The 18,709-nt window shown below is 44.7% G+C and overlaps 2 protein-coding genes across 2 annotated transcripts; both read right to left on the bottom strand.

Annotated features, from left to right (window-relative positions):
- Nucleotides 1-1,736: 1,736 nt before the first annotated feature.
- On the bottom strand, nucleotides 1,737-8,905 carry LOC112576978 (sodium/hydrogen exchanger 11-like). Its single transcript, XM_025259885.1, has 13 exons — nucleotides 8,773-8,905; nucleotides 8,279-8,474; nucleotides 7,956-8,104; nucleotides 7,321-7,446; nucleotides 6,720-6,818; nucleotides 6,146-6,274; nucleotides 5,708-5,851; nucleotides 4,975-5,089; nucleotides 4,566-4,648; nucleotides 4,205-4,390; nucleotides 3,427-3,491; nucleotides 2,834-2,914; nucleotides 1,737-2,356 (listed from the first exon to the last, which is right to left on the bottom strand). The coding sequence occupies exons 2-13, from the start codon at nucleotides 8,448-8,450 to the stop codon at nucleotides 2,158-2,160; spliced, it is 1,548 nt and encodes a 515-aa protein (XP_025115670.1). The 5' UTR covers nucleotides 8,451-8,474; nucleotides 8,773-8,905; the 3' UTR covers nucleotides 1,737-2,157.
- On the bottom strand, nucleotides 8,857-18,315 carry LOC112576977 (sodium/hydrogen exchanger 10-like). The gene is made up of 16 exons (XM_025259884.1): nucleotides 17,546-18,315; nucleotides 16,950-17,225; nucleotides 16,123-16,260; nucleotides 15,684-15,800; nucleotides 15,199-15,357; nucleotides 14,486-14,591; nucleotides 13,927-14,064; nucleotides 13,407-13,575; nucleotides 13,177-13,258; nucleotides 12,566-12,668; nucleotides 12,222-12,312; nucleotides 11,610-11,720; nucleotides 10,959-11,056; nucleotides 10,556-10,622; nucleotides 9,502-9,750; nucleotides 8,857-8,985 (listed from the first exon to the last, which is right to left on the bottom strand). The coding sequence occupies exons 1-16, from the start codon at nucleotides 17,613-17,615 to the stop codon at nucleotides 8,929-8,931; spliced, it is 2,031 nt and encodes a 676-aa protein (XP_025115669.1). The 5' UTR covers nucleotides 17,616-18,315; the 3' UTR covers nucleotides 8,857-8,928.
- Between the last annotated feature and the right edge of the window lie 394 nt (nucleotides 18,316-18,709).

Genomic DNA, 18,709 nt, shown 5'->3' on the forward strand with positions numbered 1-18,709 from the left:
ACAAGAAGAAAGAAACTGAGGAGTCTACTATTTCTCAGTGAATTATGGGATTCTGAACATGAAAGATTATAATATTAAGGCGTTCCTTTGCTGATAATTATTTATTCATGGAATCTCGTTTCTAAATTTTTGTACAATTTAGTCGTGATGGCAATGAGATGCAGTGATAATTATTAGAATTGAATCATATCTGGGTGCTTTGGTTAGTTTCCCCAAAACGTGTGTTTTAATTATTGCATCCCAGTACTGATTAAACGACTATTTTTCTTAGTCAGCAGTATGAAAGTTTATTCATTTTCACAGTCGAGTGTTTTACATTAATTGTAACTAATCGTTTCATGGTGCATTTTTATGGAGTGGGGTGGAGGTGGTACAGTCTTTCAACGGATGAGTTAAATTTATCATTTATATTCAGCTTACAAACTAAACCTGACACCGCACACATGCACGTTCACACGCACACACACACTGCTTCTGTAGAGCAATGGAAGGTCACATGTTCTTTAAGTCCTCCCCGTGACAATGCAATTTGGCCTGGGGGGGGGGGGGAAATGTAATGAAAAGCTTAGTTTCACAAACACTTTTTAAACAGCAAATATTTGTGCAGCTCTTCCCTGACAAAAGTTTATTTGTAATCCATGTTCGCTGCAGCTGGAAGTGAAAGGAGATTTAAAGTCTCTTGATTTCTCGTTTTCCTGTGCGAGGTTGGGCGTCCATTACGCTGAGAGCCTCGGTGAGGTCTGCGTGCGGCTCAGAACAAAAGTCCGCGGCAAGAGGCGGAAGGAAGACGTGACGGGGAGAGCTACCCGCCGTCGTGGATGTGGGTAGGAGAGGGCTTCAGCGGGTGAAAGGCATGTCTCCGATACAGAGCTTTTAGTTTGTCAGAAAACACGTGAGACCACGTGATATCTACCCCTTCCCCTGTCCTCTCTCCCTTCCTCTCTCTCTCTCAGCGAATGGTGGATGAGGACATGTAATACAACAACGACAAGAAATACCAGGTGCTAATACGGATACCGTCCAACGTTTTGTCTAAAAACAAAGACTACAAAAATCAAACTGACCACATCGACCAGAGAAGCAAGGATCGTTTCTCGGCTCGTGTCTCTCATTGACCAAAAGCTTTCAGCTCGTTCAATACTGACGAAACACGAAGCGACTGCACGTTTAGAATGGTAGTGGTGGCACAAAATATAATGTTTTTAATATTTACACCATATGAAGCTGCAATAAAAACAACTTTCATTGACATACTGTGTGAAAGAATTTTTTCGTATAAGTGATGTCATTTTCATTTTTTGTTTCCTTGTTTTAAATTTAAATGAAAGATGGTAACGGCAGACAACGGACAGCTCCTGTCATGAAAGTAGCTTATGAGTCAGAGAGGTCAAAAACAACAATTACACAGCAAAAGCAGTAAACATGTAAGCAGAGAGAGAACAGTGTGCCCGAGACGAGATCTGAACCGTGGACACCCAATTCTTACGACATTGATGACAGAAAAGACAGAGGGAGAAAGATGGTTCCGACACAAGGACTGCAATTCTCTTAGCATGCAGAATCTCTGTTACATTCTCTGGGATGCTTTCCTGAACTGAAGATGCATGTTACTGAGAACATCCCGGAATGTTTTGATTGCAGAATCCAAACACGTGCAACATGTACAACACGCGCAACACGCGCCTGGACATCAAGCAGCAACGTTTCTCAGAGCAAAAGTAAACGTTGGTCACGAATGTCCACGTGAAGTTTCTTTATTTTTAACTTTATGAAAATACGAGATTAGCTGAACGAGAAAAAAAGAATAATCAAAAATATATTCAACATGTTCTCGGTTCCTCTCAGCCTTTCCTTTTGTAAATCAGTAATAACCACTTCTGTACCACAAACACGTGCAGATTCATTTATGTGCGCACTCACGCATATACACACGCACGCAGTAACAAACTTGTAAATATTCAATAAAATACGCACACAGAAACATACTGTAAGGTCTGTAGTTGGGTAGAGGGTCAGTCACGGATGTGGGGTACTGAGGGATGTAAGCTGAAACAATATCAATCAACAAGATGCCAGGGTACGAGTGCACCGTTCTGCAGCTCTGTAGTGGTCACAGAGGTACAAAGGTTCCAAGATGTCAGAGGAGGAGGAGGCCGACTATTTACTGTCACTCTTGACCGCTGGTTTAGTTTCCCCCTCCTCTTTATTAACTGAATCCTGAAGGCTTCTGGAATGTGGTGTGTCTTCGGACATGGTCGACTGAAGGCTGGGCCTCGTAGGATCCCTGGATGACTCCATGCTCCTGGACATCTCCTCGTTCCTAGTGGCTGCGGTGTCTTTTCTGCTGAACCTCCCCCTGAATACACGTAGTTCAAGATGTTGTCAGACAATAGTAAGTAGCGAGAAAAATAAAACAAACAACTAGGAAGGAAATTTCGAAACAAAGAACACCTGATCCAACAGTTACAGTCCCTTAACAAACAAAATATTTAAAATGATATAGGAAAAACGCCACACAACAAGTAAACTTTTTAAGGTGTCACAATATAATCTTTTCAAGGTGTTAGATATTAGTGCATATAAAAACAGCAGATTGAGGATAAGAAAATGAGAAAAACATGAAAACAGAGAGGAAAACAAAAATCAGACGAAGAAGTTACGTTATCCACGAGGGCAAAGTGGGTAGGCTTCAGTGTATTTCATATTAACACTATGGTAAAAAAACCTAGCTAAATCGATCCTCCGTGAATCGTCGATAACATGACCGAAGACATTGTCAAAGACGGTACAGGAAACAGTTTCTAATTTCTAGAAGCACAAAGAGGGTTCTCACGATCTGTCCGTGATGCTGATATTCAAATCATCTGCAGATGAGCTGGCGACAACGTGCTCATCCTCGAGCAGCTGGTCGCTGCTAAACAAATAAAACAACAAACAAATAAACAAACAAACAAAATCCACGCAATAACGTTGCACAACAAATGACGCGTGGATTGTGTAAGGACAGATACTATATAGTCTTTATTTAAATGACTAGTGGGGCGCAATTTTTTCCCTTACAGTGTGGGCAAATCTCATTGCAAGAAACTAGCTCGCCAAATCTGGGTGAATACATCCCGTTCGTTCTCAAGATACACGACTACAAACATCACGAAACGTGAAATGTGACAGTCCCATCACTTGCTAACGTCAGGAGGTGAAATACTTTTCTCTTGTACAGCTTTTTGTTAACTCAATATCCATCTTCTCCCTCTCTCTCGCTCGCTCCTTTCCTCAACCCTCTGGATGGAAGTGGCACTACGTGACACAGTTCTACGACAGGTGCTCTAACGATTTGCCTCTCAACTTACTACAGCCGCAAGGTCAAACGCAGGTCTTTGTCAACAGAAAACAGTAAACAGAGAAACAGGAAGTACCGGCACTTACCTGGCCTCGTTTTCCGACTTTGAGATCCCAAATTCGTCATTATTGATATCGAATGATTGACGTTGCTGCAAAAAGAGTGTAAAGATCGTTCTTAACCAGAGAAAGTGTCAAACCTCCGAAGTGTCGGAAAAGTTCCATCGTGTTATCAAACAGGTTTGGACTACCCACAATTCTAATACCAGTCACTCCTTTTATCGACACTCTTAAGTAGAAACCGGTTTCCCCCCCAGAATGATCCAAAAGTTAGGTTCATCTAGCTTTTCTCTGTGTCTGCCATCGTCTCTGTTCCAACATTTGTGTTGGACAAATGGTGGCAAGATAACGACTGGACATTGTATTTCCGTTTCGGCTTACAGCATCTGCTAGTTTCTTACCGACCAATACCAAGGTTAACAAAATACAGTTCAAACAACAGTAAGTAACAAATCTTTTCATGCTTTACATCTGTGGCTAGCTCAATAAGGATCTCGCCAGCTTTCCATATTAATCAAAGCATAGCTCTGTATCAGTCGCACTATCGCTCTCTATCAACCATTCTCTCGCTATATGAATCCCATTATTCCTCAGTTTTTGTCACCTCCACCATCGGCAGCACTACACACGCCACTGCGGTTTGCACAGCTGCGGCTTTCTAGTCATCACTGCCCTCCCTAACCGCTCCCTCCTCCATTACCGAAACAGCCCATCCCCCGGGTAGAGAAGACCCATCGCTGAACCACCCAGACGACAGTCAAGCACCAGCAAGTCTGGTCTGTTAGGGAGGAGAGGAGATACTTACGTCGATAGAATCTCTGACGTTGGTGATCTCAAACTGCTTCAGATCCAAGCCCTCCATGGATGTCGACGTCATCAAGGCGTTGCTGTCCAAGCGGATCCTTTGTCCGGTGGGTTCCAGGGCATAGGTCAAAAGAGGCGGGTTCCCTTGGGGTACCAGCAGCACCAAGGTGTACAGCCCCTTCTCTGGCTGCACCAACATTGAATATGTCTTCAACCTGAAAGTCATACCTCCACCTCCCGCACAACCACCTAACAAACACTCACACCCTTCGTCTTCTCACTCCTTCCTGCGTTTGTTTTCACATCTCGGGTAGACACAAGTACACACAGATGATGAGCAGGGCGCTTTGTGAGGTCCTTACCTGCAGTTTGAGCTGAACTGTAGTGGTGGGGACGTAGCAGGGCCCCTTCATTGGCTGCCTGGTGATGTTGTCAATGGCATGACCTGCCAGCGTGCGTGAATAAAGTCCATTTGAAATGAATAAAATAGAAATATAAAATATGAAAAAAATAGTCGACATGCACACACGAAAAAAGTGTCTACCACACGATAAACGCACCTTGAGACCGGTAAACCTGCTTTGCTACACGAGATTGATAAACGTGTCCTTGTACACTATACACGTTTACCACACTAAACCAGTTCACACTATACTCTGTAAATGATACAAGATTTTATTACATGACAAACATGTGTTTACTACTTTACAAAGGTGCGTTTACCACAGGATAAACGCATTTTTGTATACTACTAGGGCCGCCAGCGCGTACCGTGCACAAGGACGATGTCCTGGATGCCCTGATTGATGTCAATGATGTTGCTCTCGCTGGCGTCCACGATGTAGGCGTCCGCCAGGTGCGCCAGGATGCGTTCTTTGCTCATTCGCTGCGTGAAGGAAAAACAAACAAACAAACAAACATAAATAGGTGTCACATTCTTAAATCTGACTTTGCCGCTGAGCCCTGCGAACTGCTGCCCATCGAAGCACACCCGCGAATACCTCAGCATAACAAAGCTGAACACACCCGAGCAGACATTAGGATATCTAAACACACAAAAATTGCTACGTTTCTCGAGGAGGTCTTCCTCAGGAGAGAAGCAGCAAACCATCTTTGAAGAACGAACCCAATATTACAAGTAGCGAATCTTTCTCATCAGCATGCAAAAATAATACTGTCGATTAATGCATACATCCAGACATAGGTTTTGTATGTACAAACAAGTGTATGCTGCATATTCATCAACTGGTTCAACGAGCGCATTGTGAAGACTCTCGTGAAATGTCTAAACCGCTTCCTTTTCCTTCCCTTCTTACCTGTGTTCGCGGGCGCGCGCACACACACTCACACAGAAAGACATGCACGCAGGGCAGACAAATACAGATGAGTGGAGGGAACGAGAGATTAAAATCCTCTAAACCGTCGCCGGACAGAGTTTTGTGAAGGTGAGAAAAAGGTGGTGTCGGGAAGGGAAGGGGTGTATGATGGAGTTGCGCGCCTTTACCTCGAAGTGCGGTTCCTTCATGAAGACCGTGACAGCCACTCGTTTAGCGAGGGTCAGCCACATGCGGTACAGGAGCGGCGGCAGGTCCAGGCCCCAGTCTATCTTCAGCGCCGTCTTCAACATTTCTTCCCGAAAGACTATTGCCTGCATCGACACCACAAACACAGGGAGAGAAGGAGAGAGTGCGCCACCCTCGGGTTTTAGCGCCAGCGAAGTCTCATTTTTCGTCAGAGAAAAAAAAATCAACCTGTCCACCCAACAGGGATGTTAATGTGCTCAGTGTATCAGAAATATAACAGACAGATGACAATAGATGGTCAGTCTTCACCTAGCGCTGGCAGCGTATTTAAGTAATGCTCCCCACCACCAATCACGACTCCTCGAGGAATGAGAAAGGAGGAAGCAGACTGGAAGAGGGTTGCCTGGACAGGTACTCACGGTCAAGGCTGTCTCGCACCTGGCTAACTTCCGGTTGGGCTGCTTGGTGAGAAAGTTGATCTCGCCAATGATGTTGCCGGCGGTCAGGAAGTCAATAGGACACCTCCGTTGCATTTCACTCGTCTCCAGCTGCGCAAAACACCCAGACAACACCCACCACAAGTCAGCTCAGAGGCTAGTTCCACAATCCATTTCTAACTTTAAACTATTTTAGCCCTTAAAACTATTTAGATAATCAGTTTTAACGAAGCACAATGCAAAGCTTGAGAATTTTTCAAAAACTAGAAAAGTTTTAAATAACATCAAACTGTTTACCAGACTTTCGTTCACGTCAGAAAAATTGTCTACTGCGTTTAAGCAACGCATCTAAATGGCATAGGTGTGGTGTTTGAGAAAAAAAGTACCAGCCTTAGCCAAGGAAAGAGGCATCAGAAGTGCCACAAATGCAAGAGGACAAGTCTTTCACCATGTCGCGACGAACGTCTATTGTTCACTGAGCTCTACTCAGATAAAGTGGCTTACCTTAATCACACCAGACAGGTGCTTACCTTAATCACACCAGACAGGTGCTTACCCTTATAACACCGGACTGAATGACGTAGATGTCGTGGTTGTGGGTGTTTTCATCTATAAGGATGCTATTTGCTCGTAAACGGAGATCTTCTCTGCCGTCCTGGAGACAATAGAAAAAGGAATCTGAGGACAAGAGAAGTATGCTGTTGATGAACAACGCGATCTTATTGTAGAAATATTGCTCTTTTGAGAAGTGTAGTTCTACGGAGAAATGTGACGAAAGACAAGTCTAGGTGTTGTAACACGAAAAGTCAATAGTTCTGATTACGAGGGTGCAGGTGGGTGGGTATTTAGTGTTGAAGGGTGTAAAATGACTGTAGAAGTCTTCAAAACGTGTGAATACTACACTAGCGGTGCTGCTGCTGCTGCTGATGATGATGATTTCTGCGAGCAGAAAGTGCGATAACGACTGTGGTCTTGATCGTCGGAGCAGACGTTACTGTAGGAACTGCTCCGACTGTATCACGCACTGCCACGTCACCATCGCTCCTCTGCCTTTAACCCTGAGGTACTAATACAGACGTCACTATATCGTCTCGACTCCGCTCGGTGTAACCGATGTACTGCTACAGCCACCATCATGCTGTGACCATGTTGTTAACCTTGAGGTAGTGAAACAGCTCGGAGTCGCCATGCACCCAGCTGATGTTGCTGATGATGTTGTCCACGGTGTTGTCTTCCACACGGGGTGGGCGGGTGCTGAGTTTTTTCACCGTCTCCTCCAAGCGCTGCGACAGAAGCATTGTCACTGTGGACAATCGGCGACATCAACATTAACAATGAATAAAGGCAACTGGTTACCATTTCCCGTCACAGAGATGTACTTTCTTAACAGGAGTCTCAACACTCTCAACAGCTTTGAAAATAAATAAATAAGAGTAAGCAACTTTTTTAACAGATGAAGAGAAAAAGTGAGATCACGTGGGGCAATGAGAGTCACTTAAAAATGTATAAAAATTTGTTAAGACATCGAAGAAGAATATTGTATGTATTGAGTAAGTTGCGGAAGCAATTAATAGCATCGACTGCATTCTCTGGGGTGGGTGTACCTCGTGACGTGTAGGCCCCTCCACCCTACGAGATGAAGCTACGAAAATACAGTTCCTCAAGCCTCACAAGCTAGGGCCAGCGGCTTTGGCGGTTTTCAACCATTTACTCTCACGCTGGACACTCCCCCGTGTGCTCGCACCTCCATCAGCAGCCCCCCCCCCCATCGCCATCCCGTGCGAGGTCTCACCTTGATCAGCAACTCGCAGTCGCTGACGCTGAGCACACCCTCCGCCTTGAGCTGCTCCACTCCCTCGTGCTGCGCGCTCAGCACATTGAGTAGGGCCAGCTTGGTCTTCACCGACAGCGCGATGTTCGGGTGCTCCAGCTGCAGTATGCCTGCAATGTTCGGAGACGTGTCATCGACATCGTCATCGTCGTCAGCCCCTCTCCACAGATACACACAATCTTTCAGTTTCTGTGTCTAAATAACCCTTGAACTCTCCGAGAGAGACAAGCACTAAGAGAGCAAGGAAGGGCTAGAGGAGAGGGGGCGAGAACGTGTAAACGTGCCAATGGTTCGGATGATGACCAGCTTGTACTTGTGGCTCTGCTGCGTCAGCTGTTGGCGGTTGCTGATGATGATGTTGTGGATCTGGCGGGCCACCTCCACTTGACCCCGGACGAAGGCACAGCAGATCTCGAAGCCGAGCCCAAGCCGTCGCGAAATTCTCTTCTCCACCATCCTCAGCAATTTCTTCAGCACAAACTGCAGGTCCAATCATCATCATCATCATCATTATTATCACTGAGTATTTATGATCCTAACTACATTTTTGAACGTAAAGATGGATGAGTTTTGCATCCTCTTTTCTGTAATAAAGAACACTCCTCCCTCTAATCCCCAATATATATATATAACTTCCTCGGCAAGCAAGTAGCCTTAAATCAAGCAGTCACCAATCAGACGGCGTCTTTACACGAGACTTATCAACCCTCGGATCAGCGGCTTAGATGAAGAGTTACTCTCGATGATGTACAAGAGGAAGGAAAAAGCCATTTCTCACCGGCGAGATCTCCACGAGACTCAGCAGTCTCACCAGCCGGCTGAGGATGAAGCAGACTCGGATGAACTTTTGACCGATGACCTGTTCCGCCGTCAGGAGTCTCCTTGACAGGCACGGCGTGCAGGACAAAGATGTCCAGCATGCCCACCACCACGATCAACAGTCGATGACGTGCCAGACGACTTTGAAGAAGCGTAGTCTCATCACCATTATCTGAGCGACAAAGGGAAAATATGCAGGAGGGTTTATTTGCAGCAGCTTTGCAAAAATGCGGTGTAAATAGTACAGCGCATAAAGACGTTAGTGTTGTTTATTTGTTCATTAAACTGTGTACAGCGTTTTTTTAAGGTCACCGAATAAAGCAATGAACAAACCAATAATGAGACGATTTTTTTCAGAACAAGAATAAATGAGTAAAAGAGGAAGTAAATGCTGTCCCCTGGTAGTCTGGAACAGGATGCACTTGTCTCGGTGCCTATCTGCCATTCTCTCACTGACTTTCTTTCTCCCAACCCGTCTATACAGTAGTCAGGTTCCTGTGAAAGAAATGGGTAAATGGAGACTATGCTGCTCCTCCTGCCACAGATACCAGTGCTTAACTATCAGTTGTCTCCAATAAATAGTTAGTATGTGATGGGGGTAAACAAAACAATAGTGAATTCTTTTTAGCGCCTTATGGGCGGCGGGGCAAAGAGTGAGTATTGTCGAAACATAAAGATTCATCCAAACCTCTCCAAGCGTGATCATGCCATAAAGAGCGACGACAATAAAGTTGTAGATGTTCACTGCAGTAAACACCGACCATTGGACAGCAACAAGCTCCATCGTGACTGCGACGGGCACCATGATGGCGTCAATCAGGTGGAAGCCGTACACGAGAGCCTTGGGGAGGAGCTGTCGCTGAAAGTACCCCCATCTGTCGGTAACGCTCCTCGCATCCGCCTCCAGCTCCACCAGCTTTTCTTTGATCTGCTGCTTCTGTTGAGGTGACAGGAGGAAAACAAGATGTCATCCTGTGGTCCAGCGTATAATCAACCGCACGTCGTAGAGAGGAGTAAAATATGTGAGTGGTTTACCGTCTCTAACACGCGACATGTACATTCCGCTTCTGCCGCCCGTTTGCTTACCCGATACATCAGGTACCCGTTGTTGCTGGATGGACAGGAGGTTTCCATCCAGCCAGTGGTCAGCCTCCCACTAACGAAAGTACATGCACTATCTACTAGATGACTGAGGCTCCCAGGAAACTGAGGTCACGAATCGTAGTTCAATAGGGGTCCAAGGAAAGGTCAATAATGATCCAAGCAAACAACCTCAAAAGTAACGGCATGGGAAGGAAGGGGAAAAAAGTGTGAAAGGGAAGACTAAACAAATTTCGGGACAGACAGACAGACACTTGAGTGACTAGACAGACAAACAGACAGGTCTATTCACAGCTCATCAGTGCCTTTGAGACATGACATTTTGTAGAATACAAGGAAGCACAGTGTCATGCAAACTGACAATCACTTTACTAATGCCACATCCATCTACTCACCCACCACCGCCACACACACACACCTACCTATATATGATATACATACACACACCACACACAAAGGCTAAACACGCACAAAACACACACGCGCGCACAGACACACACGTACACATATAATATGCATTGTGTATTGTAGATAGTCAGTATTCACTTCTATCTATTTAACTTGTTCGTAACTGTATTGTAATACATAAATAAAAATAAAAATAGTTTCTAGAATAAGGAAACAAAATGAATTCCACTCACAAACTTCATCAAGTAAGGACTGACTTGCGAGGATCGCTTCACCTCCTTGATGTCAATGTATCTGTACCTGTAGGTTTGATTCCTCTTTGTTAAGGACGTTATGTTCACTGTCTTACAAACCACAACATGTGCATGTGTGTATATCAACTGATATCAATGTGTTTTTATTTGTAAAGTGGCATATGTGTGTGTGTGTGTGTGCGCGCGCGCGCCCACGCTTTTGTGTCTGTGAATGAGAGAACGCTCGCAGGGGGAGCAGAGAAAGAGAGAGATAAGAAAAGACAGAAATATATTTTTCTTTTGTTAGCATACTGGCTGGAGTTTTTTCCCGTCTTTTCAAGAGCACCCGATGACAGCACTGTCTACACCTTTTACAGACAAAACACAGGTCAGTGTCACGTGCCACAGTTTATCGTCCGCGCAGTCATCTATTGACTGCTGCAGCTGGTACAGCGCCTCCTTGGACACCATCCCACGATCAAACGCACGAGTGTAGGTTTTCTGCAACGGAACAGGCCTGTCGCTATTGTTAACAGCAAGGGTTACTGGTCTCATGAAAACAAACAAACGACGACTGCTTCATAATAATCACAACAACAAATTAAAATGCAGTTGAGTGCATTTGACTGGAGTTTCAGTTGTGTTCGTATCGCAAGGAGATTGAGAGAAAAAAAAAAATCAGACAACGCTATACCAGTAGTGTCCATAACAGCTGGAAGGTAAGAATAAACAGAAAGAACGAATACATTCAGACAATTTTTTTTAAATAAAAGCACACGTTACGCTTTGTTCTGTCGCACTGTTCGTGCGTCGTATTGTCAGCCCCCTTCATCACTCTTTCTAGGTGGATGAAACAGGTGAGTATGCAGTTTGGTGACACCATGCACGGTTGGACACTGGGTAAGCAGTAAGCTCATGGGCGAAAATGCAAATGCAGCCACCAACAAATCAATCATGATTTAATGTTGATTGAAAGGAATGTTGACGGATTGAATTGACAGATTGAGAGAAAACAGAGGAACATAAGAAGTGATGGAGAGAAAGGGCGTCAAACCTTCAAAGCATTCATCAGCAGAAGAATGGCCTCGTAGTCTTGGATGCCTTGTTGAGTAGCAGAGGTTTCCGATAAAGAGGTTACCAAGGACACTTTATGCTTCGTGTGAAACTGGCCAATGAGACGTGAGTGGACGGTAAGCGCAGACATTGCAGGTTTAGAAAGGTAGGCACGAACACACACACACACCACCCACACACATCACCCACACACATCACCCACCCACACACACCCACCACACACACACCACCCACACATCACCCCACACACACACAGAAGATACACTATGTTTTGAAAATTAAAACTTTTTCCTCATGCAGTTTATCTCCTCACTGCCTGTAGCACTCTTTAGAACTTTTCACAGCTTCTTCTCTATTTTAATTTAGTCTTATTTTCAAAGTCTTTCCGTCGGTTCATCCTCCCAATTAACGGAGCTTTGTTGGCAAATATTTAAAGCGACTGCCAACTAGCGTCAAAGGTGGTAGAGTTATATATATATGTGTGTGGTCGTTTCGTCTTATGGCAGCGGTCGAGTGGGTCGTAAACGAATTGTCATGGTCGGCATGGTTCTCTGTCGAATAGTTCTGTGGTTGGCTATGGAGAGTGACTGACCCTCGCCCTCCTTGATGGGAGCAAGTTGCTCCTCATGCTGCCCAGCTGCGTGTACATCTCGACAATGTCGAAGTCGGCATCCGCCATGAACCTGAACAGGAAATAGAACCACGGTGCAAGGGAGAACGCGTCTACATCCTCGCACCTTCAAAATCAGATTGGCTGTAGATAAATATTTTACTCAAGCATTGTTAAACAAGCACCAGATGCTATAGTTTGGAAGCGTGTGATTGTGTGTGTGTGTGTGCATATATATGTTTATATGTCTGTCATGTGATTTATTCAATAATTACTCTGGCAGATGAGTGATCAGATGCTTACACTGACCAGTGTACACAGAATACCTGTCGCTTTTAAGGGCGTTGATTGACTTTTCCCGTGTGTCCTTCAAGACTCGGAAAACATTCCGTAGAGTCGTTCTCTTGAATCGAGGCATGGTGCGGGTGCCTTTTTGGTGTGCGTACATGTGCAAACACAAACACACACCTACACGTGTAAGTGAGCGCGTACCACGTATGTATGCACACACAGATAAACAGACGCACATAACTTAACAAGTCAGAGTTTCTCGATAAGACAATCGAATAAAGGCGAAGTTCCTGCGATCACATCAAAATTTGAGGAGACACCAAGACATAGCTAGGAGTCAGTGAGACATCGCGTTGTACCAAGGACGATAATCTACTGTCTCCACTCAGAACTCGACCGGATTACTTCCCCTGATAAATAATTTATCTCTGTTTTTATTGTCATGTTTAGAATTAATGAACTGTTTTTATCTCTACTTCTTAGTTCGAGGGCTAGATGTTGAAAAAAGCATGCCCTTTGCTTATCTTGTTACCGTAGTAAACAAAGATTTTTAATCTGTCACAGGAGTGTCTGACACTCTCCGCCATCTCGGGATTGCTACTCGCCATGGAATCTTGCACTGCATGTAAAGGTCAAGACCATTTACCGAAGACTTTGAGCAGCGTTCGTGTGATGCCCGTGTTGAAGACTTGCTTCAGCATGACGACAGTGGTCACGTGACTGAAAAACTGCACTTAGTGAACAGACATGAGAATAGACTCTCCTCTCTCATTTGCACGAACCACCACGAGCGCGCGCACGCACACACACCATGCGTAAATATAGAAAAAGAAAGAGAGCGAGAAATTGAGGGGAAAAAAGAAAATACTTGGCCACCTTTCTTCCGTTATCGACACCGGGCTTGTGACCAAGGACGGCCGAGCTACCCAGAAGCAGGTTGAAGGAGCCATTGAGTGCTCCCATCCACACCACCAGTGTGTGCTCCCACGACATACCATAACCGAGTTTTCGTAACATTGGACTTAGGAAAAACAGAGATAAGCCCCTGTTGACAAATAAGGTGAATACTGTAAGAATGCATTTCATTCTTCTCTCATATTTTTCTCTTTGCCTCTTTCACACGTTACCGATTCGTTTCTTTCCTTTTCTCTGTCACGATCATGCAGTTACTTTCAATATTCCTTCTCATTCATTTTAAATATATTTCTAAATCTGTTTCTCACTCTTTCGTTGTTTCTCTTAGTTTTGTACGTGTGTGTTCTGTCAGTGGGTCAGAGCCTGTGTAGATATTCTGAAAATATTTGCAAATGATGAAATAATCAAGATGCTGATGACGTCCGCAATGATGGAATGAAAACGACAACAGGCTGAGATGGCAGTCAAAGTCTTGGCCCACCTGAAGATCAGAAGGGAGAGGAAAATAAGGAAGTCGTGCCTGGTGGACATGGGGGATTCGCCCTGGAACCTGGCCGCCTCTGTGCCGGCGAAGAGGAAAACGACGGAGTTAAAGATCTCGGTGATGATTCGGATGAACCTGTGGACAGAAGGTGTATGGGGCATGAGCTGTGACAGCCGGCGTGTGATGAGAACCAAAAAACCCTCTTGCTATGCATGACTGCATTTTAATAACAATCATTGGCTGAAAGGATGAATGCTCAGGCCAGACCTGCAGTGATCGTAGATCAAGGAAGTGAACGGATTGAATTCATTGGACTTTTTTTTTTTATAGAATACATTGTTTAGCTTAAAACAAAAGGTGTTTAAAATTGTGATTCACCCATATGAGAGATTGACTCTGGTTTTTGCTGTAGGTGTATATTTATGTCATTTTAGTTTACTCAAGACTGTGTTCGCCTGGAGTTTCCAAAGTATGTGTTTAGTGCCTGTTGAAACTGATTGAAACATAAAAGTGATGATATCGAGAGATAGAGAGAGGATGGAAAAGCCAGGTTTACTTGCGCAGCTCGCTCTCCACACTCCCACTGATGCAGGTGCGACAGGAGCTGATGTACAGACCGAACACAGTCACTGTCAGCATGCCGGGCATGGACAGCAACTCCACTGTGAACAGTGAGGACAAGCATGCATTGTGGACAGTGAACATTACATAGTCACCCACTGTGGACAGTGAGGAAAATCAACCGCCGTCGACAGTTATGACAATCAAGCACTGCGGACAGGACGGACAATCATTCCTGTGTACAGTATGGACACTCGTTCTCTGTGCATAGTAAAATTAATCATTCACTGTATGCAGCAAAACACATACTTTTGTTATGGACAGTAGAGATATGATCCTTTGTTTACATTCAAGTTAGTGAGGACCATCGTCCACTGCAAACAGTGATGGACTGCAAAGAGCCTTTTCAATCGGACAAGTATGTCATTATGTCATTATTATCAACATCCGTAATATGTGACCCTCCACGACGAAATGAGTCTCAAGTCGTGCGGAACAGTTTTGTGCTAGAAGCTTGGGGGGCCCAAACAGTACAAGAATACAAAACAATGCAATAAAGTATGCATCATAAGCTATACAGGCAAACGGCATAATGCATTAACTAGTCAACTATTAAATTTCCTGCTTCGAATGCTTCATATATGAAATTTGCGACATTGTATTGCACTTAAATAATGCAGCAAATGTATGTGCAACAGGGAAGCTCACCGGTGAAGTAGCTGACGTGGACCACGGAGAAGACGATTGTAATCTCCAGCACGGGCTGGTTGAAGATGCGGCTGAGCCAGTTGACGGCCAGCATCCCGGAGACCAGCCCAACCAACAGCGCAAACAGAGTCTCGATGATGAAGCCCGCGATAAAGCCACCTGCGCACCAAGTCTGACAGATGGAAGGTGGACTGCAATGGTGTGTGCTTACCGAGACTAAGCATATATATATACAGCATACCGTATCACCCTTCCTCCTGCGGCTACGTGTGATTCGCCCAAAGCTTCTAGGATTGTGGCCGTTAACATCAATCAGCGGTCAAAGACTCTCAGTATTCATAGTACACCAACTGGGGCCATGCGCACGAAACATCGTTAGGTATAGTTGGGTGGTTAACTGCGAAAGCGCAGTGCTGAGCCTATAAAGTGCTGAGGGTTGCTGCTAATTCGTGCGTTTACCATGCAGGTAACCACTAAGCACTTACCACTGGCGTACTTGCTGTCGCTGGCCAAGAGAGAGAAGAGGCGAAACATGTCGACAGCCACAGCACTGCCTAATACCGCCTCGCCGTGCAACAGGGACTCCATGTCGGGCGACACACCTGCAAACACCAGTAGGTACTGTCAGGTAGAAGAAAAACAGAGCAGAAAAAAGGACGTACGTACGTGCGTGCGTGTGTGTGTGTGCATACGTGCGAAAACAAGTCAGTCAATAGATGGTTCTTTAAAGACCCTCGAATAGGAAACACCAATCTCCCATCCCCCCGCCACCTCCTTGTGATTCATCTCGTGTCTAAACGGGAACTGTTAGGCAAATATTGCTTTCGCGCACTTCTTTCTCTGACCTTATTACGAAAGAGTACGTGCACAAGAGGCATGTGATACCGGAAACTGCATTATGCTAAGGGAGGCGGATCGACTTACCCGATACCCGCACGATTTCGTCGACTGCCAGGGAATCGGTGGCACACACCACCGCCCCGAACATTAGGGCCACAAACCAGTCCCAGGACTCATCGTACACCAGCCTGACTATCAGCGCGGTCAGCGACATCATCAGGGCTGGGGACAATAGAGAACAAGAGGACATGGCAATGAGAATAATAATAATAATAATAAAAATGAGCAATTTATGTAGCACATTATCACGTTCATGGTGTGTGCTTAGAGCTTGATACAAACACATGTGTAGTACACGAAGGAACAGAAAGTGGAGCAATAATAAGGACAAGTGAAAGACAGTGAACAGACAATGACGACAACAAGAAATCAACAAATGGATTTCGGCAGGAGATACTTATCACGAGATAGAACAGGAAAGAATGAGGAAGAGATGTTAGTACGGGACTTTTTAGAAGTAGCATTCACCGAAAAGATGTGTTTGTAATGCACGTTTATGGCGTGGGGTAGCCAGGCAAAGTGCGGAGATCTTTCGTTAGGATGCAGTGGAAGAAAAATTCTGAGAAACAGGCAGGACAGCTGCTTCAAAGATATTAACGCAGAACACAGGCAACTTGTACTGAACACGACCACAAACTGGCAGCGAGTGATGAGAACGAAGGAGAGCAATACATGGTTCTCTTATTTTGCTTTGAGCATCAGACCTGCAGCAGACCATCTCCTCGGCATTTTTATGGGAAAATATGAACAGAGATTAAATAGCGCACCAACCCATCCAAACATTCTTTCTCTCTCACTATATATATATAATTTATATTTCTAGATATGCTGTGAGCGCTGACAATACTCACAGAAGTTGATTACAGCCAGCATGAGCACACGATTCAGGGAGCGCTTGAAGGACTGTGTCTCCCCACAGAACGTGGCTTCGAAGACTAGCAGAGGTAGCATAATGTGCATCAAGACCTTGGGAGTGAAGTTCATGCACTCCATGTACATGCCCATGCTGTCGTGGGCGTAGGGCGCAATCAACGCCACGAAAAAACCCAGTGCGAAAAGCGCCACGGTGTAGGGCGGCATCCACGGCTGGCTGGTGCGCATCCAGATGAACATTTGACGAAGGAACGCTGTGCCAAGGGACATGGTCAAATCGAGTGTTAGCTATTGTTTCGAGATTTTAAAAATGCTGTAGAAGGATCGTCAGAAGATGCATAGCACAGACTTTTAAGACAAAGGACTCCAACTTGACAAACATTCAATTAAGGCAAAGACTAAATTTTGATTAAAAGTGTGTAGAAAGGGGTTTCCGTTTGTACAGCGCAATGGTATCCAGACCATGCATAGTTTAGCCCAATCACTATACATATACGAGATACCACATCTGACGCCATCTTGAACATCTAGCCACTGTATGGTGAAATTTCACTCTTGATAATCCTCAACTTACCTCCACCGACTAATGCGACGATGATGGGAAACACGCAGCAGCCTCCGTCGGAACATTCCTCTGAAGTCATACTCTGCAAATGGCGGACATCTATGAGAGTTAGACCAGCGACGTTGATGTTCTCTCGTCCACTCAAAGCTTATCGCAGGTCCATGGACGAGGACGGCAGAACATCTATGGCGACCGATGCTGTCTGGCTGTCTACCTGCTCGCATGGACTTACTTTGATTACATGCTGGCTTGAAATGTTACTCAATTCTCCGTCACGAAGTTTGGAGACATTTCCTCCAGTTAAGCAGTCATTTGGGATGTGTTAACTATTTTCGAAATATTTATCCACTAATTAAGGTAACACCTTCACTTGACGGCTGATAGAGTGAGAGGAAGTTGCGTCATTTGTATTCTCTTACCTCTTCGATGACGTCTCGGTGTCGAAATATTCTATCCCAGCTTCCCGCCTACAGGTGTTGTGCTTGTTGATTGGTCCTGATTGTATTATTGTTCTTGTTATTGCATAAACAATCTTGGAGCAATTTCCGCGTTGTTCGTTACGGCAACACCACGAACGTTGCACATCTACCGTAAGCGATCGCAAGCGCAGCAGAGACAAATTTTAGAAAGAAGAAATGGATGAAGTGAACGCGTTCGCCTCGATCGATGTGTGTGTTATACTGTTAGGCTATTTTTCTAATTGTAGGTGCCTCCTAGTCACGAAAACAAATTCAAGGCATTTGAAATTAACTAACCGCATGAAGGCTGACAAGGAATCACAGACTGAATTTATAGTCACCCCCATGACAGTATATATAATTTTTCATACCATTTTCCTCATAAGAAAGCAACTAGTGAAAGCCCATGGTCAGTGGTCAGTTGTATCCCATGGATATTCAGACTATGAGAGAAAGGTAATTAGCTGCCAATGGGCAATGGCCACAAGGCAAAATGACTTTGTAGAGGTATATGATATTTTAGAATTTTTTTTGACAAATTGTAAAGAACGGATGGCATGAAAAAAATTCTAATTTATTAATTTGAACTGATAATTTGTTTTCCATTATCATCCACTTAAAGTATTATTTTCTTATTTGCAAATTGTCTAGCTGCAGCAGGTGCTATATATATACTTTCATGAACCATCATATCTTCTTAGCCCATTGGGGAAAA

The sequence above is a fragment of the Pomacea canaliculata genome, linkage group LG12 (genome assembly GCF_003073045.1).
Source record: "Pomacea canaliculata isolate SZHN2017 linkage group LG12, ASM307304v1, whole genome shotgun sequence".
NCBI lineage: Eukaryota > Metazoa > Mollusca > Gastropoda > Architaenioglossa > Ampullariidae > Pomacea > Pomacea canaliculata.

Bases quoted from the DNA above. Each gene is read 5' to 3' on its own strand.
- LOC112576978 (XM_025259885.1), bottom strand. From the start codon at position 8,450: ATGGTGGAGAAGAGAATTTCGCGACGGCTTGGGCTCGGCTTCGAGATC. The intron at 7,447-7,955 runs GTGAGACCTCGC...CTTCTGTCGCAG, and splicing joins ACTGCGAGTTGCTGATCAAG to CGCTTGGAGGAGACGGTGAA. The intron at 6,275-6,719 runs GTAAGCACCTGT...TGTTTTGCGCAG, and splicing joins TTCAGTCCGGTGTTATAAGG to CTGGAGACGAGTGAAATGCA.
- LOC112576977 (XM_025259884.1), bottom strand. From the start codon at position 17,615: ATGACTTCAGAGGAATGTTCCGACGGAGGCTGCTGCGTGTTTCCCATC. The intron at 15,358-15,683 runs GTAAGTGCTTAG...CTTGGTGCGCAG, and splicing joins CGACAGCAAGTACGCCAGTG to GTGGCTTTATCGCGGGCTTC. The intron at 14,065-14,485 runs GTAAACCTGGCT...TTCTGTCCACAG, and splicing joins GTGGAGAGCGAGCTGCGCAA to GTTCATCCGAATCATCACCG.